At 38.3% G+C, this 27398-nt stretch overlaps 1 protein-coding gene across 3 annotated transcripts in view; it reads left to right on the forward strand.

Annotated features, from left to right (window-relative positions):
* PLS1 (plastin 1) overlaps positions 1-27398 on the forward strand; it is a 145662-nt gene that overhangs the window by 75992 nt on the left and 42272 nt on the right. For 2 of the 3 annotated variants that reach the window (XM_027875906.1, XM_027875907.1), the window contains exons 2-5: positions 9790-9898; positions 20903-21066; positions 24961-25090; positions 26940-27072. In XM_027875906.1, the coding sequence (XP_027731707.1) occupies positions 9829-9898; positions 20903-21066; positions 24961-25090; positions 26940-27072 (497 nt within the window). In that variant the 5' untranslated portion in view covers positions 9790-9828. Of the gene's footprint in view, positions 1-4866; positions 4885-9789; positions 9899-20902; positions 21067-24960; positions 25091-26939; positions 27073-27398 lie in introns of those variants that run through there. The other variant, XM_027875908.1, reaches the window with a different exon arrangement.

Consider the following 27398-nt stretch of genomic DNA (forward strand, 5'->3'; position numbering starts at 1 on the left):
CAAGATGCCCAGTTAGAAATGTCTGGTAGGTGCTGGGAGTGGAACTCTGGAGAAAAACTGGTACTGAAAATGTAGATCTTGAAATCAACCACATAGAGGTGATGAGGTCATTGAGAGAGGGAGAGAGAGAGAGAGAGAGAGCGGGAGAGACAAGAGAGACAGAGAGAGAGTGTAGGAAGAAAAGAGAAGAGGACCCCGGGAAGGACTTTGAAGGGCACGCCCACAGTTAGGGGGCATGTTGTGAGTAATAATCCAGCAAAGGAGACTGACAATGAACAGTCAGACAAGTAGGAAAGCTGAGGCAAAGAACAGCGCCATAAAAATGCAGAGAGAAGGAAGTATCTAGGAGAGATGGTCAACAGTGTCAAAAGCTATAGAAAGGTCAAGAAAGATGATGGCTGAGAGAAAGCCATTAGATTTGGCAATTAAGAGACCTTTGGTAACTTTGGGAAGGTCAGTTTCAGTTGTATGATAAGATTTTGCAGTAAAAGCATTAGGAAAAAGTAAGCCAAAACCACTCGGATAATTTAGGAAGCAGTGTGACCTAGCCAATAGAGAAGTGGGCCTCAGAATCCGGAAGATCTAAGTTCAAGCCCAACCTCTGAAATTTATTAGTTTGACCTCGGGGAAGTCACTTACCCTCGCCATACCAAAACATTTCTCTACAGGTATAAGTTAGTAACCCAGAAGTTTCTTCCCAGGAGAGAATCATGTTAGTCCACCCAAAAAGGGGAAGAGAAGGGGAGACAGACCATATTGCTAGAGCCACATGGCCTCATATTTTATCATCAAAGGAAATGCTATAGAAATACACTGAGATACAGAAACCCTGACCCAACTGACCTTTTCCTTAGATTATTTCTTCCTCTTCCTAGTGGCTCATTTCAAATTGGCCACTGTTTCATTGGTCCTTTGTAACTACAACCATCCAACCTAATTCAAATTGAAATGTGAGTAGGAATGATTTTAAAGTATCTACGTGCACTGCTGTATATGAGGAAAATACTGTTTCTAGAGTGAAGCACTGTTATAAATGTGTTATTATTACACGGCATTGTGATAGGAAGGAAACATACTTTTCTTGCCCTCAGGGAACTCACAGTCTATTTGGGGAGGTAGAATAAACAGCCATGAAATAGCTCATGAATATTACTATAAAGTTATATATAATAAGTGAAAATTAATATGGCACAATCTGAATACACAAGAAATAAGTAGATTGAGAAGTCAGGAGGCATCAATCATAAGAGCCTTCCTAGAGGGGGTGAATTTGAGCAAGGTTTTAAAGGAAATGAGGGATTGACTGAGAGGGAACTAGAGAGTGGTATATAAAAAGGAAAAAAAAAAATTTGCCTTAGATATAGGAGGGAAACATACATATATTAAACACCTACTATGTGACCCCTTAGAGGTAGGTGTTAATATTACCCCCATTTTACAGTCAAGGAAACAGGCAAGCAGAGCTTAAATGACTTGCCCAGGGACACACGGCTAGTGAATATCTGAGACCAGATTTGGATTCAACTCCCTGACTCCAGGCCTAGCACTCTATCCACAGCGTCATCTAATTACCTAGCAAATTGTCTAGCTTGGTTGAATTCAAAGGTTCATGGTAGAAAGTAAGGAAAAAAGACAGAATGTTGTTTTTTAGTCATTTCAGTAGTATCTGATTCTGTGACCCCATTTGGGATTTTCTTAGCAAAATACTGGAGTGGTTTGCCATTTCTTTCTCCAGTTTGTTTTTACAGATGAAGAAACTGAGGCAAACAGGGTTAAGTGACTTTCCCAGGGTCACACAGCTAGTAAGTATCTGAGGCCAGATTTGAACTCAGCAATTAATAGCCTTGATGCTTAGAGATTTTTATTGTTTGGTTCCCTTTTTGTAGGAAATTATCATTCTTCAAAAGATCAGAAATACAGTTAGTCATCTGGGAAACTGTTGTTATTTTCTATCAGTGGTAATTGATCATTCTCAACCAAATCCTTTGTATTGATGCTCAGCTGGTGTTCTCAAGGTCCTAGAAGTGTTTAGGTTAAAAAAGGAATAGAGTTAGAATTTCCCCCCAAATTGTTACTTTTTCTTGCTGGAGAATAAAATTAACTCTATAGTAGTTAATTTTAAACAGGGTCAGGTTTAAAAACTTCTATTCACCGAGATTATGTACAATGAAAAATGTTTACAAAGAGAAGGAAGTCTATAAAGTCCAAATTGCCTTCTTCCCACCTAAATTAAAAAGATGAGATCTATTATTTCAATTGAAAAAAAATGAGCAGAAATCAAAATTGTGGTTAGTAGATAGGCATCTATCTAAAATCCAGTTCATACCAGCATGGAATATGAAAGATCTGAGTTTAACAAAGCAAATAGAGCCAGGGCTTCTTATATCAGAGGGCCTAGAAATTAGAAACACAAGCAAAAAAAAAAAAATGTAAAAAGAACTAGTAAAAACAAAAAAGCAGATGAATTGTAGATTTGGGAAAATGAATGTGTCTTTCAAAATCAACAATGCAAGTTGACCAAGATAAATTATTGTAGTTATATGTTATGTAAAGAAATCTACAGAAAACTAGTCCCATTGACCTACAATACTGCAAGTAAAATTAGGTAAATTCAGAAATTTTCAGGTTTATTTTGGGCTTGAAAGACAGTGATGAAGTTATATTTAGTGGTTAGCTATCCTAGTTTCATGTAGGAGATTTCTTCCAGTGACTGCAGTGTCTCTAAACTTGTATAATTTCGCATGAAATTTGAAATGAGAGGAACTCGAGAAGGGGAATGGGGAAGAGTTTTGGAATGATAACGGACTTTGACATAGTACCTGAAGGTCGTCAAAGGACTTTACATATGTTATCTCATTTGAGCTTTATGACAGTTTTGTGATATATATATATATATACATACATAGAGAGAGAGAGATTTGTCAGAAGCAGTAGAGATAAGATTGAACTTGGAATTAGAAATATCTGAGTTTGAATCTTGCCTCAGATACCAGCTGTGTGGTTAATTAAGTGGCAAGTCACTTAATTAACCTCTCTCCGCCTCAGTTTCCTCATCTGTAAAATGACTTAGCTTACACAGATAAATGTCTGTGGCAGGATTTGAACTCAAGTCAAGTCTCCAGTTCCATGCTTCATCCACTGTACCACCCAGTTATAGCATAAAAGCCAACAGGAGAGGAAACATCCCTACCATATACTATAGTAGGTTCTCCTCAACTCCATACATTTGAAGAATGAACAATAATGGACTATACAGAAAGGATCAAAATGAAAGGTAATATCTTGACTGTTTGAAGTGCTTTGAGGAGAAAGAATAACTTAAAGATTTTTTTTTTTGGCTAAGTAATGGGGTTAATTGACTTGCCCAGGGTCACACAGCTAGTAAGTGTTGAGTGTCTGAGGCTGTATTTGAACTCAGGTCCTCCTGACTCCAGAGCCAGTGCTCTATCCACTGTGCCACCTGGCTGTCCTAAGATGTTTTATAAAAGCCCTCACATTTTATATTGGAAAAAGGAATCCAAACAGTTGGGGTGGGGAAATGACATATATTAAACATCAGGGGAATAATTTTAGGATTACAGAATATTATTTTACCCAACAGAAATAGCTGATGCTCTTGAATGACCTGCTGAATAAAAGAAACTTGTAAGAAAACCAGGATTTATAAAACAGATAAATTAGGAGATGATTATTCATTTTACAGAGGTAGTTTTTACCAGCAAAAGGATTTTTGCAGGGTTAATAGCTTAATAATTTTAAAAACAACATTGAAACACACACTTTCTTCTTCTTCTTCTTTTTTTTAAGGCAATTGGGGTTAAGTGACTTGCCCAGGGTCACACAGCTAGTTAGTGACAAGTGTTTGGTCTGAGGCCGGATTTGAACTCAGGTTCTCCTGACTTCAGGGCCGGTGCTCTATCCATTGTGCCACCTAGCTGCCCCTGAAACACACACTTTCAGACACATCTCTTCCATAAACTGATGTACGTGCTTGTGTCGGATTTGAGTCAGTGTTGTACACTTAGGGCTCTCTCACTGTGGTGGTATCATTGTTGGTCTTTAGCACCGCTGGTTCAGGGAAGCTTTGGGAATCTTAATAACAGACAGGTTTATTGTATGTGGCTGGTATTACCTGTAGATATAAAATCATACCTTTGTTGTACATTTTTAGGGCCACCAAGAAGGTCACCAAAAACATAGTTCTCATTGGCTTGTTTGGCTACCTTAAATTCCTTTATTAAGAGATTTAATTTATTCTTTGGGTTTCAGTATGCCAATTTGCACATTTCAGTGTGCAAATATTCTTGGGAGGGCAACCTATTAAGGATGATTAGTCATTTGTACATTAGTGCAAATAATTCATGCTTTACTTGTTAGCTGTGGGGCTGTTTCATTTTTGTCTTTGCATTCCTAGCATGCAGTAGGCACTTAATGTTTGTTGATTGATTGCTTTATGATTTTGGCAGGAAAGGGTAATTTTGGACCATGGTGTGCTCCAATGAGAAGACAGACAGATCTTGAAGGGGGTGCCATTTGGGGGGACTGCGGTATGCATGAGGGCATGGTGATACTGCAGGGGTGGAGAGATGGGTACAGAAAAGGAGAAGTCATCAAGAGATGAGTGACAAAGACAAATTTTGCCTACTTCATAATTTTTAGCTAGGGTGAGCCCTGACCCTCTACATTTCATAACATAGTATTTAACATTGATTTGGAACTTTAATGTTGGATCAAATGAGATAATATTTGCACATCACCTGGAACATAGTATTTGTTCTGGTTGAGTTGTTTTAATCATATCTGACTCTTTGTGATGCCATTTTGGGTTCTCTAGGCAACGATACTGGAGCAGTTTTCCACATCCTTCTCCAGCTCATTTTATAGGTGAGAAACTGAGGCAAACAGGGTTAAATGACTTGGCCAGGGTCCCACAGCTAGTAAGTGTCTGAGGCCAGATTTGAACTTAAGAAGATGAGACTTTCAGGTTCCAAGCCCGTGCTCCATCCATTGTGCCACCTAGCTGCTCTGGCACATAGCGAGTGTTACATAAATGCTTGTTCCTTTCCCCTTTAACGTGGAGAAAAAAGGTTTTGTGACCCCTTCAGCCACATACCAAATGTAGATTCATGTCCCAGTCATGCCTCCCTAAGTCTGTTTGAAAAAAGAATGCTGATTATAGCTTGCCTATCCTAAAACTCTGCAAAGATGAATTTGGGTAACACTTCACAGAATTCAAGGAAGCTAGAAATTTGAGGTGTAGACAACAAGACCAGGTCTTATTTTATCTAGACTGGTAGATTCATTTTTAGCAAGGGCCTGATGAAGTCTTTAGATATGTGTTTTGCTATGTTGGGAGACCTGTTGTGAGGATCAGGATGATTATTGAGAAAAGAGGACACTCTCTTATTTGCTAAATTGGAACTCAGTGCTTCCAACTGAAGAACATCTCGAAAGTCCAGGCCACATCAATTGACTCAGTGAATTTTTTTTTAATCCATAAGGCATAGAAAATAGAGATAGTAAAATGAAAATTTCTGTTTCAAAGTAAAATTATAAAAAAGAAAATTTGTGGCAGCTAAGTGGCACGGTGGATAAAGCTCTGGCATTGGAGTTAGGAGGACCTGAGTTCAAAGCTGACCTCAGACACTTGACACTTACTTGCTGTGTGAGGCTGGGCAAGTCACTTAATCCTAATTGCCCCACCAAAAAGCAACAACAAAAAAAAATTGCATGCCTGGTCCTCCTAGTGTTAAACCAAAATTAAAAAAGTGTGCTAAAATGAAATTATTGAGGGCAAATGAACAGGTTGTCAAAGTCAAACAACAGAAATTAGAGGAAAAATCGGTCTGTACCAAAGTGATATGACCTCAGGTTATTAGAATGGTTGAGAAGGGATGATCAGTTAGCCACCCAAGCATTGCACAGCGGCTATTTCTACGTTGTCTCTTCAGGTCTTTGCAGTAGGCTGACTTGATGCTCCCCAAGTTTCACTTGATTCATAGGTTCTTCTTCTGGGGGTCATAGCTGCTTAGATGCTAGGTGTTTTTATAGTGCAGACACCCCACCTTCTACAGAAAGCTTTTCCTAATCCCCCTTAATTCCAGTGTCTTCCTACTGCTGAGTATCTCCAATTTATCTTGTATATAGCTTGACTGTATATAGTTGTTTGTCTCTTCCATTAGACTTTTTGCTCCTTGAGAGCCAAGACTGTTTGTTTGTTTGTTTGTTTTTAATCTTTCTTTGTATCTCCAGTGTTTAGCACAGTGTCTGGCATACAGCAGGCTCTTAATAAATGCTTATTGACTGACGACTAATTCTACTACATCCCAAACTGCCTTACAGCCTAGCTAGCATGGAGCCTTCCATATTGTAGGTATTCAATAAATATTTGATTCATTTCTCTAACAGGGATTTGTTCTAAAAGTAAGTTAACACATGTATTTTTAAGAAACCATTTTATTTTGGTAAGGTACTAATTATGCCAGCACTCAAACAGTGCCTGCTGTGCTTTTCTGCACAGTTTCCTATCAGATCCAAGCCTGTCCTGTCTGGATCGTCACCACTGCTGGTGGTCCAGGGGGATATTTTGAACGTCAGCCCAGTCAAATTCAGAGTCCATAGTTTGCATCTGTTTTGTGAAGCATCCATGGCACTCTGTCTTTCTTCCTGAAACTTGGTATGCCACTTTTATATGTTTATTTTCTCTCCATGAAATTCAAGAAGTTGGTGTAATATTCTTCAAGAGGAACCTTTTTTTTCTTCTTTTAAATAAGTATGACAATCAAATCACAGTCTATAATACTTTGAGGACAAATTAGTAGAGCAGACATTTTAAACTTAGGGTATATCAAGTCACAGTTACAACTGCTCATCCACTTGGCTGTTTTGCCACACATACATACCTAGTAAAAAATTTAAGGTATGTACAAAGCCATAGTAATCAACCCTATAAACCTACTGTTTCCAACAGCCCTCATGTTATTGTATTTTATAAAAACTCAGAAGAATGTGGTACTTTCCATACAGGCACAGTGAGTTATTTTAAAAATTATCAGTCTTAAAGAAAAATTATCAGTCTTATTTGCCAGAGTCTACTCTGTAATTCAACCCCAGTGTCAGTGAAGAATACTCCAAATTATTCAGTGGTTTTCTAGCTATTTTTCTCTGTCATGGTATCTATGAAACATTTTTTGAGTGATATTAATAATGTTGTTCAATACTTATTATGTTATTTAAATAACACCTCAATGCAATTATAAAATATTATTGATATTATAATAAATTACATCGACGGAGTAAGGTGAGATCCAATTACTCCAGCTACCCATTCTCTTTACTTCAATCCTCTAGATTAATTATGAAGTTGTGTTTGAATCTGGGATACTACGTAAACAAATTAACCAAAATTAAAGCCATTTCAGAGCATATATAGTGACAAGAAGTACCTCACATGGATGTAATTTTTCATTAGCTCATAAGATACCCTCTATGAACTCAGAAAGGTTTGTGTATTTTCAAATTCCCTAAATGCATGTTTTTTTTTTCAAATTTAAGCCATGCTTTCCATATGTTAAGTACTCTGAGCATAAAAAAGGGTCTCTCAATGAGAAGCATGGCATTTCCTCTGTGAATCACTTACTTAATCAGCTTGTCTGCTTTTTCCAAGATTATGGGCAAGCTGAAGCTATTTTAGGCAATAACAAATGGCATCCATTTAAATATGGCACATAGCGAGATGAGCAAAGAATAAAAGTCCCAGGTTAATTTAAAATGCCAGGACGAGAGAAGGGCAGTTCATTTATAGCCTTTCTGTGGTACGCACACACTAAAGTTGAACGACTATTTTTAAAACTTGTAAAGAAATTCCGAGCAATCAGAACTATTTTGAAGGTAGTAAAGTATATTCAGGAAGGCCAAAACCACAAAAATTCAAAACCAATAGGAACAGAATTAGCACTTTCAAGACCCAGGGAAAGTCCAAGAGGTTGGCACTAACAGTTTATAGCACAGGAGTAACATCACTACACTGGTTTCAAAGATGGGAAAAACCTACTAAATGGGATGATGATTCTATCCAAGGGAGAGAGGCATTTTTTTCTCCCTAAAACAAAATAATGTATATCTGTGGAATAAAGCAAGCTCCATTTACCTCCTTACTCCTCAGTTGCTTCCTACCTTCTTTCCTATTCTGTTGACCTGAAACACTTGGGGTGATTTCTAAGGTTGTATTTGAATTAGGGTGTTACTTAAGCAAATAAGAACAACCAATGGGCTACATACAGTATTTCAGAACTAAGAGACATTAATGTGCAATTAATTAGAAACATGTCCCAGGATGTATTTGAGAGGAAAAACAATGACCTATTAAATTTTACAAGATGTTCCTTTCTAAATTTCATTGACTAATAAAACGGAACATTGATATGTTTCACCAAAGGATTTAAAAGATTTAGGGGCAAGAGCTGGATTCCTGTAAAGAAGCCTTTTCACTTAATTTCATTTTTCCTCTTTTTCCTAAGGTGTGTAATAAAAGCAATCAATCAGTAAACATTTACTGAGCATCTACTATGTGCCAGACACTGTGTTAAGCACTGGGAAAGGCCATGTGAACAACTGTGTATGATTTACTGCAAGTTAGTCATCAAGCATTTATTAAGCATGTGTCACTATGTGTCACTGGGGTTAGGAGGAAAATCTAAAACAGTTCTTATTCTCAAGGATCCTCACAGTCTAATGGGGGGGCAACATGCAAGTATCTATGGACTTATGAGAGAAAAACACAGTAGATGGCAAATCCTTGTAATGACTGGGCAGTTATACTATTCCTTTATAATTTTAAAACTACCATGGCATTGCTTCTACCCACTCACACATGTCTTCTTTGTTATCATCCTGCTTGCTGTCATTGAATCAGATAGCTCATACTAGAAAATTCTAACAAAGACAGGGGAAATACAGAGCCAAAAACAATTGAGGGAAAATGATGGGGACCATTAATGAACTAAAAGCTATTGGAGATCATTGGAATGTGGCAATATTTTGAAAATCTGGAAATTAAAATAATATAGAATCCAGTCATGCAGAACTAGCATATCTTTTAACTTGCTGATGTTTGGAAATTCTTATTTTAAATTTAAATGTCAAAATATTTTAAATTTTCATTTCTGACCGTGTCTGTTGCATTTGTAAATGCTATGCTTTAATTTATTGAAACTTAAAAATGCATGTTTATATACCAAGATAAGGTCACATGATTTAGGCAAAAAAGGTGATAGCATAAGCAAATTAGGGAAGAATGGAATAGTTTATCCTATGGTTAAGGGGAGAATTTATGACCAAACAAGTGATACAGAGCATTACGGAATTTAAAATGGATAATTGTGATTACATTAAATTAAAAAGATTTTGCACAAACAAAACCAATGCAGCCAAGATTAGAAGGAAAGCAGAAAATCGAGGGAAAATGTTTACAGCAAGTTTCTCTGATAAAAGCTTGATTTCTCAAATTTATAGAGAACTGAGTCAAATTTATAAGACTCCAAATAATTCCCTAGTTGATAAATGGTCAGAGAATGGTCAGAGTTGATAAATGGTCAGGTAGTTTTCAGATGAAGTCATTATTTCAATAGACCTTATTGGGACAGTGTAGTGCACTGAAGGACTAATTTATGTGTATTGCTTATTAGGGTAATCCTGTATTTTTTTTTTTTTTGAAGAACATACCTTTACCTGTGTCTTAAAAGATTCCAAAGGGCCTGATTTTCTTTTTAACAACTTTGCTTATTCTAGGTCTAAAGCATAGAAAGCAACAACTTCTGTTGTTCAAAGATGGAAAATAATACAACTACCATTTCTCGGGAAGAATTGGAAGAACTTCAAGAAGCATTCAATAAAATAGGTATGTTTTGGGGAAGTAATTTTTTTAAAGTATCGTGTTTAACATTAAAATATCTAAAAAAGGATAGCATTTCCTTCCTTCATTGTCTCCCTGTCAGTCCCCATCTCCTGCCCTTTTCTCCCCACCCCCATCTTTCTGGGGAAATATTATTCCTTTTATTCTCATAGTAGCTTTTCCTGAATTCTTTCTTTTCTCTTGGAGATAAGTTAAGACTGCTTTGAATTTCCCAGTGAACTGAACTTTGCAATCTTTGATCGTTTCTTGGTAGAAAATAATCCAAGTTAATGAGTGACAATGTAACTGAATACACTTAACAGGGTGTCCTCACCTGCAGAGTAATATAGAACCACTTCCTTGTGCATATACTGAACTCTGATCTCTGAATCACTGTCTGTGGCACCACCATTCACTGGCTCCATGAAGTGTTATTTTTCAAGATTATTGTCTATATTCTCTATATTCATGATTTGCAAGCAAGCAAGTTTTTTGTTTTGTCACATCTTTATCTAGATAGCCCTTTAAATGTTTTTTTTTATGATTCATTTTTTGTTGAAAATCTGCAACCTGCTCACAAAACATCTGCAGAGTGGTCGACAAAGAAAATGTGTGTAACTCTCTGTGTTTACACTGGAAATGTAAGCAAAGTAAAAGGCTGAGCTTTGAGATGACATGGTCATGTATAGGCGTCCCACACACAAATTCTTCCCTTAAACTATCCTCAAAAGTTGATTTCCAACTACACTGAAAACTAGGACTATAAAAGTAACAGTGGTAGATGATGGAAATGAGAAGATGTAACATTATAATTTCATTGGGATCCTAGAATTTTCATAAATTCAATACAAAATCCTAAACTATTTAGTTGTAATATAAAATGTCATCTAAGGTCAACACTGGGGTTGCTAATGTAGTTCTATTTAGCAAATATTTGTTGAATATAACAGACAAAAAACTGGGCTAGGCAATTGCGATATATCCATATCCATATCTATATCTATACACACATACATATACACACATGTACACACATACTCAATGACTTAAGTTAGACATGGTCCATTACTGAAAGGAACTTATATTCTGTTAAATAAAAAACAAGGCATATAAACAAATGATTGTTGCTGTAGGATAAAATATAATTAGCATCATCAAATAATCAGAGAATTTTAGAGTTAGAAAGGGCTTCATTTGACATAATAAAAATTATAACTGACATTTATATAGTGCTTTAAGGTCTGCAAAGTGCCCTTATGAATGTTAGCTCACTCGATCTTCACAACAACCCTGTGAGACAAGTTCTGTTATTCCCATTTTACACATGAGGAAACTGAGGCTTAAGAGATGTTAAGTGACTTGCCTAGGACCATACAGCTAGTGTTTGAGGTAAGATTTTAACTCAGGTCTTCCTTATTCCATATCTGTACTTTGCTGGGCCACCTAGCTGCCTCTAGTTATTCGGTCCATCTCAATCTGAAAAGGGGTGTGTGGGAGTGTTCAGAGAGGAGTAGCCTTTGGCATGAGGGTTTGCTGAGCTCTTTTCAGAGCTGCTCATCCACTTGTGGTGTCCACCTGCCACTCAACTCTCACCTGTGGCTCCAAGAAACTGTAGCATGCACCATGGCCACACCCCAGTAAAACCATCTGAGCAAATGGGCTAATCCAGATTGAGAGTAACTGACAGGCATCAAACCCTTCAGTGAGTTAGGGGTATGTCTACCTAAGCATGTGAAGACCTCCCCGGTGGAATGCATGGATGAGAACAGCTTGTTCCAAAGGCCACGAAAGTGGCTGAAGCAGGCTCTGTGGAGCGCTTAGAGCTTGGTCAGACATTGAAGACACCAGGATCATCCACTGCATCCCAGGCCATTGTCAGTCCTGACTTTTGTCTCGCCACTGGACTTTGATGACTCTGGAAGAGAGAGTGAGGCTGAGGATTTTGTGCAACTCTGCCTCACTTAAATCCGGTTCTTGGGGGAAAGACAAGACATCACCATTGTGCTGTCATTGGTCCTCTTTGAAAATGAAGGACGAACAACAATCTGAAAAGGAATCCTCACTACCAGAGACAGTACCAGACTAGTAATTATCTAGCCTCAGATTGAAGACTTACAATGAAGGGGATCCCTCCTGTTGGAGCCCATTCTACTCTTGGACAGATCTAATTGCTACCAAGTTTTCCCTGACACCCAGCCTAATTTCACCTCTTTGCATCATGTAACCCAATGCTCTTGGTTTTGCTCGCTGGAAGGAAAACACATCTAATTCATCTTCCGTGTGACCCCCCCGCCAAAACAGTCATCACATCGCGCCTGAGCTATCACTTCTCCACGCTAATCATCCCTAGTTACTTCAGTTAGTCTTCATGTGACATGGACTCAAGGTTCTTTGCCAACCTCGTTGCCTTCCTCTGGACCCTTTCTAGCTTATTAACATCCTTCTTAAACTGTAGCACCCAGAAATGAACTGACAGCTAAGTACAGTGGGACCACTTCCTTGTTCCTGCAAGTCATGCTTCTCTTAATATAACCCAAAATCACATTTAATTTTTTCACTGCCCTATCCCAATGCTGACTTATGTGCAGGTTGTAGGTCACTAAAACCTTCTGCTCCCTCTCAGACAAACTCCTCTCTAACCATGTTGCCCCATTCTGTCCTTGTGACTGGGATTTTTGTTTTTAATCTAACTGTCAGACTTTATCTACTCAGCACTTGGCAGAGAGAGAGAGAGAGAGAGAGCTCCAATAGATGTCTGGATAACTGAACTCTCCATCATTACTCAATCGTGAGGAGAATATATTTAAATAATCTGCACTGGAGATCCATAATAGGAAGCATCATGTTAGTTTGGTGAAGGGAGAGTCAGAATAAGGAGCACAGGATCTCAGAGGTGGAAGGCATCATTGAGGTCATCTACCCCGAACCTTGTTTGTTGTTCATCCTTTGCCCTGAAAGAGGATCAATGACATCAGGAAGGTGAGTCTTAACTTGCATGAGAATTGGATTTGAGTGAGACCAGCTTCACAAAGTCACCAGCCTTTCTCTCTGCTCCAGAGTCATTGGAGTCAAGTGGCAAGATGAAAGTCAAGATGACTGGTGATGGTGCACCTAGACAAGGATCCATTGTACAACATATGTAATAATTAGTTATACAAAGTTTGCATGCAGACCTCCAGCAAAAGAGAATCTCAGAGATAGCTCATTTTCTCTTAAATTGTTGGACAGTGCTTCTGGTTCTGCCCTTTGAGGTCCAGCAAATTAGGTTTAATCCTTCTTCCAAGTGACAGCTCTGCAAAATTCTTAAACACAATTACCATGTCTCTCCTTAACTTGGCCCCCCCAACCATTTACCAAATGTTTTCTTTTCTAGACTAAACATCCCTGCTTTCTTCAGCCAGTCCTCATTTAGTATGATCTTGAGAACCTTTACCATTGACCATTGTCCTCTCCTAGACCCTCCCTAGCTTATCAATATCCTTCCTAAAACTGGCACAGAGAATAATGATAATAAAAATAATAACTAGCATTTATATAGTGCCTTAGAGTTTACAGTACACTTTGTGTACATTATCTCATTTAATCCTCACTACAGTCCTGTTAGGTGGGTGTTGTTATTATTATATTCCCATTTTGCAAGTGAGGAAACTGAGACTTGCCCCGGAGTGGCTCAGTGGATAGAGTGCTGGATCTGGAGTCAGGAAGACTCCTCTTCCTTAGTTCAAATCCAGCCTCAGATACTAACTTTGTGACCTTGGGGCAAGTCACTCTACCCTGTTTACCTTAGTTTCTTCATCTGTAAAATGGGCAGGAGAAGGAAATGGCAAACCACTCCAGAATCTCTGCCGAGAAAACCCCAAAAGCGGGCCCAAAGAGTCAGACAGGACTGAAAAATGGCTCAACAAGAAGAGGTACAATTTGAACTCGTCTTCCTTACTCCAACCATTATTCACTCTGCCATCTAGCAGCCTCTGCACCAAGAAAACTAACTCCATCCCTGGGCTTCTCACCCATTGAAAGTACTTTCTGTCCTTCTAATTGATTGGTTCCTCCTCCATTTTAAGGTGGAGGCTCAAGGAGCCTCCCAGGTCTCCCTCCCCTCTTATATACCTTCTCCCTTCTCACCCTTTTCAGCCCCTATTAGAATGAAAGCTCTTAGAGGGCAGGTACTGTCTTTACTTTTGCGCGTATCTGTATTTCCGGGACTTGTCACAGTGCCTGGCACATAGTAAGCACTTAGTAAGTTCATGTTGATCTGCCCTGCCCTGCCTTGCCTCAGAGAGCTGAACACAATTGTGGTCGGACCAGGTCAGAGTGCAATACCACCTCCCAGTGATATGGGCAGTGCCAGGCATTATTCTTCTCTTGATGCAGGCTAAGACTGCTTTGGCAATTTAGCCACAATATCAACTTGTTGACTCAGCTTTTTTTTTTTTTTTTTTTTTTACTGAAACCAGTGTCTTCTTATTTTGTTCTTTTGAATGCAAATGTAAGAATTTGCATTTATCCCTATCAAATTTCATTATAGCCCAGTGTTCTAGCTTGTCCGGATTTTTTTTTTTGAATCCTGATTCCATAATCAAATGTGTTAACTATCCCTTCCAGCTTTGTATCACCTGCAAATTCAATGTATATAAAGGCTATGTCAATATCCTTTGGAGGCTTGAAGTGCAATATGTGATGTGCACAGTAGCAGGCAGATGGCAAGGTACTTGTGCTGGGATACTGAGTACCCTGCTTTCCTGATAGAGGATTGCATGGTCTTGGGACAGCTAGGTGAGTTTTTACTCACTTGTCAGGATAGTTCAAATCCAAACTATAGTGCTAAAACTGAGTGGATTAACACCCCCAGGGATGGAAAGGAGAACAAAGGAAGGGGACTTGGTCTCTATAGGTCCAGAGAAGAAGGTCTCCAGGTCTCTATAGGTCCAGAGAAGAAGGTCTCCAGGGGCAGTTAGGTAGATAGAGAGTATATAGAGAAGATAGAGAGCCGGGCGTGGAGTGGGGAAGACTCCTCTTCCTAAGTTCAAATCTGACCTCAGACACTTACCAAGTATGACCCTGGGCAAATCATTTCACCCTGTTTGCCTCAGTTTCCTCAGCTGTAAAATGAGCTGGAGAAGGAAATGGCAAACCACTTCAATATCTTTGCCAGAAAAACCCCAAATGGGGTCATGAAGAATCAGACACGACTGAGCAAGAAGGTCTCTATTTCTGATGGAGAAAAGGGGGCTAGTGGCAGGGCAGAGGGCCTGATACCTGCATGGGGTAGGCTTTGTGGGTCATCCTGATGGGTGGGAATTTTCAAAGATCAGTGACAGTGGCTCAGTAATCGCACTCACCTCTTCTTTCAGGACCCAAAGATGTTGCTTGTGTGGGCCTGGTGACTTGAACTCATTGAAGGCAGCTAGGGGTTCTCATACTATCTCTCTGATTATCTTAAGTATCAACTTACAATTGGACATTTTTGTTTTATCCTTTTTTTTAGCCCAAATATCATTCTTGTTGGGAGAAAAAACAAAAGCAAAATAGCTGAGAACATCTGTCCTCCATCCCATATCATCATACCATAGATTGTTCTAGAACCATAGTATAGTCATGGGCTCTGCCTACCACATCTCAGTGATGCCCATAAGGCCAAATTTGATTCTTTTCATTAAGATCTCGAGTTTACTTTACTCATTGCTCATACTTTATGCATTTGTGTTATGGCATCTTAGCCATACTTTTTATATCTGTCTCCTTTCTTAGATTTTTTATCTCCTGTAAATTTTAGAGTATGTCTACTGCTGTTCTTAATATTGTAGCTACTGGCTATGACATCCATCATGGTGGACATATGCAGGCAATCTTTGTCCCTTAGCAAGGAGTCACCAGTAACATCATCTCTTCATTTGTCTCTTACTGGTTGAGCTCCTATTTGATAACAACCTTGAATTTATATAATCATTCTTTAGAGGGCAAGTAGCTTCTGGATGGTCTCCCTAACTCTAGTATTTCCCCACTCCAGTCCATCCTCCACTCAACTGTCAAAGTGGTCTTCCTAAAGAACAAGTCTATACATGTCACACTACACCCTATTCGAGAAATTCCAGTGACTGCTAATTGCCTCCAGGAACAAATATAAAATGTTTGGATTATAAAGCTTTCTATAACCTGGGCCCTCCCTATATTTCCACTGTTCTTACTCCTTACATCCACTTCTATCCCACATATTCCATCATCCATGACGTGGGTCTCTTTGCTATTCCTTGAACATAATGCTCCACCTTCAGACTCCAAGAATTTTCACTGGCTATCCCTTGTGCCTGGCACTCACTCCCTTTTTTTCTTTCTCTCTTCTCATCATCCTAGCTTTCTTGGCTTTCTCCAAATCTCAGCTAAAATCCCACCTTCTACCAGAAGTCTTTTCCTGTCTTCCTTTTTGCTAACATCTTTCCTCTTTTGATTATTTCTAACTTATACTTATATCCACTTATCTCTTGATCTTGTTTATATATTGTCCCCGCCCCAGACTGTGTGCTCCTTGGGGGCAGGGAGTAGATTTTTTTTTTTTTTTTTGCCTTTCTTTGTATCCCCAGCATTTAGCACAGTGTAGGCACTTAGAAAATGTTGGTTGACTGCCTGACATTTTTTTTTTTTAACTTCCAGCTCTTTGGAAAGAGCCTCATATTTTTGCTTAGCTCAAAATACTCAGTGGTCCTTCTGTTTTCCTTTTGTTACCTTCTTCTCCCCTCCAGTCTCTTCATAGAGGTCAGAATTCCCTTCAGCCTCTTCACATCCTTTTCTTTCTGTGTGTTGACACTGAAACCCTTTCTTCCTTCTTAAGGAACTCTTCATTCTTCTTGATAATCTGTTGAGATAACATTATCCCAGACCTTCTATGGAAGAAGACACCTTAACAGTTTAAGCATAGATTGCAGTCACTTGGCCATAATGGAAAAACAAGTGTAAATCCATCCCTACACAACTCATTGCTCCCAGTTCTGTCATAGCAGAACTAATCTCCCTTCCGTAGGTCAGTCATCCAAATACTGAGAGACAGCTATTACGGCTACCCTAAATCTTCTTTTCCCCAGGCTAAACATCCCCAGCTTCTTCAATTGATCATCATATAGAATTTGAACAGTGCTTTGAAGAGTGGGTAGGCTTTTAAGAGACAGAAATGCAGTAGCAGGGCATAGAGAACAGTAGAAGTAAAGTTCAAAGGGAGAAAATTCAGGAGGTGTTGGGTTTGGGGAGAAAAGGGGGCAGGTGAGGATAATAGTCAATAGTCCAGTCTGGCTCTAGCATAAAATATGTGAAAAGGAACAGTATGTGATACAACTGAAAACTGTGAAAAAGGTGAAACTGTGGAAAGACTTGAATGCCAGTTTGATTGGACTTTATTCTCTGAGCAGTGAAGGTTGTTTTTGTTTTGTTTTGTTTTAATGAGAGAAGTGAGTTATAATCAGAGTTGGCCCAAGTGTGCAGGATGGACTAGAGAGGGGAAGAAGCCAGTTAGGAGGCTATTGCAGTAGTAAGGACACAAGAAGTAAGAAGGAACCTGAGTAAGGGTGGTGGCAATGGGAATTGAAAAGTGAGGATGGATGCAAAGGATAGGGCCTTTTTGCCCAGGTGACTGATTGGATGTTAGAGGGAAGAAAGAGGGCAGAGTTGAGGATGACTTAGAGGTTTTTCAACCTGAGTCACTCAGAAAATGTGACTCATTAGTAGACCTAAAGAATTCCAGAGGAGAATATGGTTTATAAGTGAAGATGATGAGTTTAATTTTGGGCAGAATGAGTTTTAGGTCCCAGGGGTCACCCAAATGGAGATTTTCAGTAAGCAGTTTGAAAAGGTAGGCCAGAGATGCAGATCTGGGGGTCATCTATATAGAGGAGACGTTTGAAGTCATGGGAGTTAATGAGATCTCAAAGAAATAATGTAGAGAGAAGAACAAGAGAGCTGAGAATGGAAACAGGGCCTTGAAGAACACCCACACACCCACACACACACACACACATTGTTGTTGTTGTTTGTCCTTCCTTCTCAAAGAGGACCATAACATCAGGAAGGTGATGCCATGACTTACAAGTGAATTGGATTTAAGTGAGGGACAGCTGTGCAGTCACCAGCCTCACTTTCTCCTCTGGATCCATCTGGACCCAGTGGCAAGATATAGATCAGGATGACTGGAGATGGCCCTAGAAGCAATGGGAAACCTTGGCCTTTTTAAGCTGAGGTCTTTCCCAGGTCTCAGTTTGTCTGAGGCAACACCCATTCAATGATTAAGGCTAGATAAGAAATGAGGCAAAAAAATGGCCTCTTTTACCTAGTAAAAAAAAAAATCAATCAATCTGGGAGGGGAACAACCTTAGGGTTTCTGGCCCAAACAGAAACAATTGCTATTTATGCTCATTCTGAGCCATCAGAACCCAAACAATGACCGAGTGAGGCTTGGTCTGGGATCTGTGGTTGACCACTCAATGAGAGCCTGAATGATTTGGTTTTAAGGCATGGTCCTTAAAAAAAGAAATCTAGCCCTCAAACCTCAAAATACCTTGTGAGGTTTCAGCAATCAGAATTTGTATTCTTTTGGGCAGAGCACCATGTGGTATGAGAAGAGGAAGAAGAACCGGAGAAGGAATTCAAATGATCTAAAACCTGAGATTTCGTGGAAATATTTGCTCTTTGCTCAAGTGCTCTAAACAAAAATAATTTATATATATATATATGTGTATACATACATACACACACACTTACACACATGTATAGCCCCCTTTGCTCCCCAGACCTCAGAATATAATTTGCATTGTGGTTGAGTTAATGTTACTGAGAGAATCTCAATTCCAGTATTTTTTGCTTTGGGCTGTTGTGTGTAATTTTGTAACGAAACTATTACACTGGTGTAATGATTTTTTTACAGTATTATGGTTAATAATACTCTTTTATAGAGCATTGTGCTAAGTGTTCATGTATGTCATTTCCTGAAGACTTAGTTTTTCAAGACAAAAACTGGACAGTGGTCAAAAGTTTCCTCTCATCATAGGCAACGAAGAGGAAAAATTTGAAAATACAATTTCTGGTTTGCTACCATTAAAGAGAACATCCTGCTAATTTTATAGGATCAATTTGTTAATTTTATTTTTTTTAAATGTTAAAGAGTTCTCAATGTAAGGAATGAATTAGCAATTGAATGCTTATCTTTATGAATCATGTATGTGTAATCTTGGCATATTTATTTAATGATATTTTGGATGAATAATTCATTGTAGGAACAATGTCTGACAGCAAAGTGACTTGTTCAGTGTTACAAAAATGTGAACACAACCAGTGTGTGTATTTACTGATTTGATGATTTACTGAGCTTTAAAGAGAAAGAATTTTTTTGTCCAGCAAAGTCACACCTTCTGTTTTAAACTGTACTTCTTTGTATCCGCATTGGGTAGTGCAATGCCTTGCATGTAATGGGTGCTTAATAAATGTCGGCTGGAATAGAACTGAATTCCATTGTATGCTGTATTAGGAATGATAATGAATAATCTTGTCTCAGTGAAAGCTGGATTCATAAAGTGGAATTATGGTGCTAACGGAGACAATATCAGAATGGACTTGTTAGGTAGTTCAGTCACAGTCATGGCTGTTTGCTGGTGCATTATAGGTTGTAAGTCACGTTATATGTTCCCACATATACCAACTGCAAAAGGGAAGAAAGGGGGAAGAGAATGAGCATTTATATAACACCTACTATGTGCCAGACACTGTGCTAAATGCTTTCCAAATATGATCTCATTTGATCCTCACAACCACCTTGCAATGTAGGTGTTGTTATTATCCTCATTTTACAGTATAGGGAACTAAGGCAAACAGTGCCTCAAAGAGTGACTTGCCCCAGGACAGAGAAACACTAGTAAGTATCCGAGGAAGGATTTGAATTCAGGTCTTCCTGACTCCAGGTCCAGGGTGCTATTCACTGTGCCACCTACCTGCCTTGCTGTGGAAAAGTCACATTTTTAAAAAAATATATTATTATTAATTCAGGTAACAATGAAAACACCTATTGTCCATAGTAGCAGTATCTTGGATAAATGTGTTATGTGAGGTAACAAAATTGCTCTCTCTGGTGACTATGTCACTAACAAAACACTCAGAGGCATAATACTGTGCGGAGACTTTCTTATGTCAATAAATGACACCCTATCCCTGGGAAACCCCAAGGAGGGGCCCTTGATTGGCGATGTAAATAAAGCCTGGCACCTCTCACACCCAGGAAGTAGGTGGGGTTAGCTCCTTCTGTTATTCTGTCTTTCCTTCCTTTTACTGAGATCTAGGAGCTATTTCAGGAAATTCAGACTCCTGGTATAGTATGAAAGGAGTTTTTCATACTCCTAATCTCATTGATTCAAACATGATTCAACTTATACAAGTGCACCATAATGCTGTTATGATGCACTAAGTAACTAAGGAATGAAATAGAAATATGCAGGAAAGGGGCCCTGTGCAAGTGTGACTAATGTATGCAGCCCTTTCCTCTTGGGATCCCAGGTCATCACAATTGTCGGTTACCAAAAGGGATGGTTAAGATCAGAATTGGCCCAAATAGCTGTCACTTTCCCCTACTTCCTGACATTATTTCAGCCGACTGAACTATTTCCATCCATGGTTATTTGAAATTTCATCTCATGCTAAACCCATTTTCCAATTCTCAATTCTCATTCTGGCTGAGTACTTAAAATGCAGGGTGTCCCAAAAGTCTTAGGGCAATTTAAAACAAGACTTTTGGGACACTGTGTATGTTTGGTAGCTGTAAGTATGTGACATAAGTGCAATTAATTATTTTTATGAAGAGGTACATGTGGTCTTTTGGGGGGTATATAATACATAATTCAGTCATTGAAGATCATTTATGTCTTTTGTTATGACATTAACACCGACAGGATCCATAATCTCAAATAGATTCCAAGTCTTAAATGTGTGAGCAAAAGTTGTAAATGATTGAGATCTAATGGCTGACGTTTTCCTTTATAGATATTGACAACAGTGGCTACGTGAGTGACTATGAGCTTCAGGACCTCTTTAAGGAAGCCAGGCTTCCCCTGCCTGGCTACAAGGTGCGAGAGATTGTGGAGAAGATTCTAGCGGTGGCTGACCACAACAAAGATGGCAAAATCAACTTTGAAGAGTTTGTATCAGTAAGTAATAAGAGGTTCTCCTGGGTGCTGAGGAGTTTGCTGTGAGCAGAGCGTCCTGGGATCTAACATGCTTGATGTTGATAAATCACATGGCAGAATGTAGACTTTCCCAGGAGATAGCACTGACGAGTATCTGCGTACAATCTATATTCCCAGGAAAGGTGGGTCTGTGGGATGCTGGAAGGTATTCTGGACCCAGAAGCCTGGAAGAGATCTGGGTTTAAATCCCACCTGATATTCGCTAGCTATGTGACCATGGGCAAATCACTTAAAACCCCTGAAGTTCAGCTTCCCCATCTCTGAAATAGAGATTGGCCCTAACTACTGCTTACCCCTTAGGGCTGTTACAAGGATTAAATGAGATGCAAGTCAAGCCTGAAAGTACTATCTAAATCTCGGTCAATCGACTATCAAATATTTATTAAGCAGCTGGGTGGTACAGTGGTTAAACCGCTGAGCCTGGAGTCAGTTAGACCTGGGTTCAAATTTGACCTTAGACGCATACTGGTTGTGTGGCCTTGGGCAAGTCACTTAACCTCTGTTTTCTTCAGTTTCCTCAACTGTAAAATGGGGATAATAGTAGCACTTCTCTCCCAGGGTTAATATGAAAATTCGATGAAATATTTGTCAAGCACTTAGGACGGTGCCTAGCACATAGCAAGAAATGCTTGTTTCCTCCTTCTCTCCTTTCCCTCCTTCCTTCTCTCCTTCCTTCCTTCCTTTTCTGTCTCCTTTTTCTGTCTCCTCCCTTTTTCTTTCCCTCCTTTCTTCTCTCCTTCCTTCATTTCTTTCTTCTTTCCTTCCTTCTCTCCTTCCTTCCTCCCTCCCTTCCTTTCTTCTCTCCTTCCTTCCTCTTCTCCCTCCTTCTTTCCTTCCTTTTCTTTCCCCTCTGTGCCAGTCACTGTGTTAAGTACACTAAGGATACAAAGACAAAAGTGAAATAGTTGCTGACTTCAAGAGCCATAATTCTATTGGGTGAGACAACATGTATTGCATACACAGGTACATACAAAATAGATCCCCAAGGATTTTTTCAGGGGAAAGGTACCAACAGCTGGAGAATTAGGAGAAGCTTCTAGCGGAACAGTGATCTCAAATTTTGCTGTCTCAGGACTTTACACTCAAAATTTATTAAGAACGCCCCCTCCTCCTTTGCACAAAGAGCTTTTGTTTATGTAGAATATAACACACGTACACCAATTTATTTACCACATTAGAAATTAAATTTTAGTTCTATTATGAAATAGGTTTTACCCTTGCACACCCCCTGAAAGGGTCCCAGTGACCCCTAGGATTCCCTAGATGAAATTTTGATAATTGCACTTGACCTGAGTGTTGAAGGAAACTGGGAATTCTAAGAGAAAGATGGGAAGAGGCAGTATATGCCAGGCATGGCAGACAAGTAGTACAAAGACATAGAGATGGGAAATTGAGTGCCATATATGAGGAAGAGTAAAAAATCCAGTTTAACTGTGTTTTATATGAAGGAAAGTAATATATAATAAAGTGGTGAAGCAGGTTGGGGTTAGGCTGTGAAGAACTTTAAATGCCAAGCAGAGGAGTTTGTATTTGTGTCTAGAGGTAATAGTGAGCCACTGGAGTTTGTTGAGAAGAGTGACATAGTCAGGTGTAAGCATAAAGAAAATCACTTTGGAGAGCAGGGTGAACTTTCTTGTTTTACAAGGACAATTTAAGCTCCTTGGATGCAAGAATTGATTTTTGCCTTTGTATCAGTAGTGATCAGCACAGTGACTTGCACATAGATCTTTAATAAGTGTTTAATTAAATAGAATTATCTATTCTACATCTTCACTTTTTGAGATGAAGACAGTGAGGTTCACTGAGATTAAATGACTTGCCCAAGGTCACATAGCTAGTAGGCAGAGATTTTATTTGAATCTGTGTCTTCTGATCCCAGATCCAGTGCTCATTTTAAATATAACAAGCCATAGGCGAATGGGTTTGACTTTGATTCCTGGCAGAATTCTAGAGTGTATCATTTAAAGGCTGGTTTGTAAGATTTAGAAAGGAAAGTGGTAATCATTAAGGGCCCGCAAGACTTCTTTAAGAAGAGGTCATGCCTACTAATTTCATTTCTTTTTTTGACAGGTTTACTAACAGTTCTAAATCAAGGAAATACTGCATATGCAGTAGCCTCAGATTTCAGCCAAACATTTGACAAAGTCTTCCTTGCTATCCTTGTGGACAAAATGGAGAAATATGGGATAGGTGATACTAAAGTGAGATTGATTTAGAAATGGTTAAATGACAAGACCCAAAGAGACTAGTCATTAATGGATTGTCAGTTTGGAGGACAGTCTCTAAGCAGACTATTCAAGGATCTGTGCTTAGTCTTGGGTTGTTTAATTTTTTTTTAATCAGTAACTCGAATGAAGACATAAATGTCATGTTTATTAAATATACTGACACAAAGTTGAGAGAGTTAGCCAATGTATTTGCATCAAATACCTTTTATAAGGGACTGACATCCAATATATTTAGAGAATTAACACAAATACATAAGACCAATGGTTATTCTCTAATGGATAAGTAGTTAGGAGATATGTATAAACTGTTTTCTTTTTCTTTTCTGTTTTTTTAACACACACTTCAAAAGAATTATAAACCACTAACAGCCACATAAAAAAAGATTTCTCCAGATCACTAACAAAAAAAAGAAATGCAAATCAAAACAACTACTACGAGGTTTCACTTTACAGCCAGCAAATTGGTAAAGATGACAAAAGATGGAAATAGTTTATATTGGAAAGGCTGCAGGAAGACAGGAATATTAGTATTTGGCCAGTGGAGCTTTGTATTTAATTGATTCAGTCATTCTACAAAGCCATTTGGAATTAGGCTAAAAAAAATTGGAAAAATATGAAGAAACATGTCCATATTCTTTGACGCAAAGGTCCCACTGCTATGCTTGTACTTAATCAGGCTAAAGACCAAAATATTCATAGCAACACTTTTTTTTAGTGGTAGCAAAGAATTGGAAACAAAGCAGATGCTAATCAATTAGAGAATGACTAGACAAGCTGCTGTATTAGAGTATAATGGAATATTATTGTAATACAAGAAATAAATTGGGAAAATTCAAAGAAGCATGGTAAGAGTTGTATGAACTGAGGCAGTGTGAAGTAAGAACTGAACAATCAATATAAAGTCTATGATATAAAAACCAAAATTGAACAGTATATAATGATAAAGATCAAGCTTAGCACTGAATGAAATTTGAGAGTATACGGTACCTCCTTCCTCTTCATTATAGAGAGGGGCAAATATTGCATATGCTTCTAGATACAGTGGACATATTACGTAGTTTTGCAAGACTACTCTTTTTCTTTTAAAGTCTTTGTTACAAAGGATAGCTTATTGGGTAAAGTATGCAGAGTCATTCATAAATGAATGTGATATTCAAAAGTGAAGGTATCAATAAAAATAAGATAATTAAAAAAATACATTGCCTTTCCTGAGCTTCTCTTTGTGACAAAATCTTCTAGTACTTACTTGGAAACCTGTGTCACTGAATTGTTATTTTTTGGCAAGACGTTAAGCTGCATTCCCCCCCCCCCCCCGACTTAATTGTATTTTTTTTCCCAATTACATGTAGATAGTTTCCAACATTCAGTTTTATAAGATTTTGAGTTCCAATTTTTTTCTCCTTCCTTCTCTCTCCTCCCCCCTCCCCAAGATGACAAGCAACCTGATATAGTTAGCTACATTTTTAAGATGTGTGTTCCATCCTTATATTTCCTTCCTTGAGTCCATATTCAATGGACTGGAATGTGACTTTCTACTTTAAAGAATCAAGTAAAATTACTCTTGTTTTCTGCAGAAAATTTTCTCATGATTCACTCTGAATGAAACTTCTTTTACGATCTATTCTAGTTAATGCAAGAATTAAAAAGCAAAGACATCAGCAAAACATTCAGAAAAATCATCAATAAGAGAGAAGGAATTACTGCCATCGGAGGAACCTCCGCCATCTCCAGTGAGGGGACACAGCATTCTTATGCAGGTAAAAACCTCAAAAAGGGAGTGATCATCCAAGAAGTTGCACCAGTAGCAATGTATTGACTGTCTACCTTGTAATAATTAGAACTGTGTTTAGTAATGAACAGAGGCCTGGTTTGCCCATCCAGTTTATAAGCTTTTCTTTCAGGCCTACTCAGAGAAAGGTAGAAAGGATAAAGGTAAGCACTTTTCAGGTTCAGCTGGAGCCAAGAGGTCTAAATGACAAAACGATTACCGACGAGAATATAGTCTATCTCATAGAATTAGCTCTTTCAATACTCTCCTATAGCAAATCCAAGGGCGCATCAGCCCATCAGATAAGTTGATTTAAAACCCCATGCAACCTGTCTCTAAAGGATCAAAGAGGTTACAACTGTATGTGTATGTGTATGTATATATATATATATATTTTTTTTTTTTAAATTTTTTAAAAATTTTTTGCCAAGTTACTTCCCCCCACCCCCAGTACAATATCCATACTGGGCTTCTTTTGTTGAGGGGAAATATCCCATTTTTTTCCCAGCTATTTGCTTAGTATGTGCTGTAAAAATGTAATTAACTTCAGATACTAGTATTAGAGAGAGGAAAACCAGCATCCTATAGTATAGATCCAGTGATGGGAATGTGAACTCTAACTCTGTTGTGAAATGATTTGCATATTGATAGTACTCAAAAGCTCCTGAATTTCCTGTTTTCATTAGTACATAGCTCACAAGATAACTCAGAAACATTTTTTTCCCCTGAATAAAAAACCTGGGGTCTAAATCTAAAATAGAAGCAAAATTTGGTTTACAATATGCAGAAAGCCTGAGTAGGTAATTCTGAGTATTGATAGCAGTGTGGTAGTTCAGAGCTGTATCATTTTCTATATACTCTGAATTCTAAAACTGTAACATTCTGGCTAATAAGTATTAAAAATGACCCTTTATGGGGCAGCTAGGTAGTACAGTGGATAGCGCTCTGGTGTTGGAGTCAGGAGGCCCTGAGTTCAAATTCAGACTCAGACCCTTGACACTTACTAGCTGTGTGACCATGGGCAAGTCACTTAACTCCAATTGCCTCACCAAAAAAAAAAAAAAGAGCAAGAAAATTATCCTTTATTTGATGATTTATTTCTATTTGACCTCACAATTGCAGATCTTTGAATTTTATTTATAAATCATGGAGTTTATTGATGGCTATATGTAAGGTTTTTTTGATCTCTTGATTTTTTGGCAGGGAATACAGTTTTGCTCTCTAAATTTCTTCTTTTTTTTCAATTATGTAAACCATTTCCAATTTCATCATTTTGTATAAAAAGACTTGAATATAAGAAATAAATGAAAGAAAGAAAATAAAAATAGCATGCTTCAGTCTGTATTCAAACTATATCAGTTCTTTCTCTGGAGGTGGATAGCATGCTTCATCATTAATCCTTTGGGATTGTCTTTGATCATTGTTGAAATCCTACTTCTAATTCTTTGTCCAACATCACAGGTAGTAATATTGGGAAAAGTAGTAACCCTGCCTAAATTAAATTAATTTAAATTGTTCTCATTAAAGGAATGTGCCTTACTTTCCCCTCAAACATGGAAGTAACTAAATTCATTCATAGAGACTCTTCAAAGCTTCAGTACATTTTCAAGAAAAAGCCATCTACCATTTTTAGACAGGTGTAAAAATGTTGAAATGTGTTTCTCTGTTGCTTGTGGTCATCCTTTATTCCTGTGGTTGTGGACCCATGACTTGGGAATTCTAGGGTAAAAACTTCCTTCATGGCTGCACATCAGCAGCTCATCTATAGCTCATGATGGAAGAGGTTGCATAAGCAGGTGACTTCTGAATAGCTATACTTACAACTTTCTGTTTTCCAGAGGAAGAAAAAGTGGCTTTTGTTAAGTGGATAAACAAAGCCCTGGAGAATGACCCTGACTGCAAGCATCTAATTCCTATGGATCCCACTGATAACAGTCTTTTCAAATCACTTGCAGACGGCATCCTTCTTTGGTAAGTTGAATATGGTTGGGTTTAAGGGCGTTAGACCTAGTGTGGATATTTATTTAGCAAAACTCTTAAGATGTAGGTCAGATGTTTATGGGTTTTAAATTTCTCTTGAATTACGAGTTTTTTATTGCTATTTATTTTAGCCTTTTGATTTCATCAGTTTGGGAAACTTTTGTAATAGCTAATATTTTTACAGCACTTAAAGGTTTACAAAGCACTTTACTAATATTATCTCGTTTTATCCTCACAAATTCCCTGGGAGGTAGGTGCTGTTATTATCCTCATTTTATAGATGAGGAACCTGAGGGAGACAGAGATTAAATGACTTG

This window comes from Vombatus ursinus, unplaced genomic scaffold (genome assembly GCF_900497805.2).
Source record: "Vombatus ursinus unplaced genomic scaffold, bare-nosed wombat genome assembly UNPS02014810.1, whole genome shotgun sequence".
Taxonomy (NCBI): domain Eukaryota; kingdom Metazoa; phylum Chordata; class Mammalia; order Diprotodontia; family Vombatidae; genus Vombatus; species Vombatus ursinus.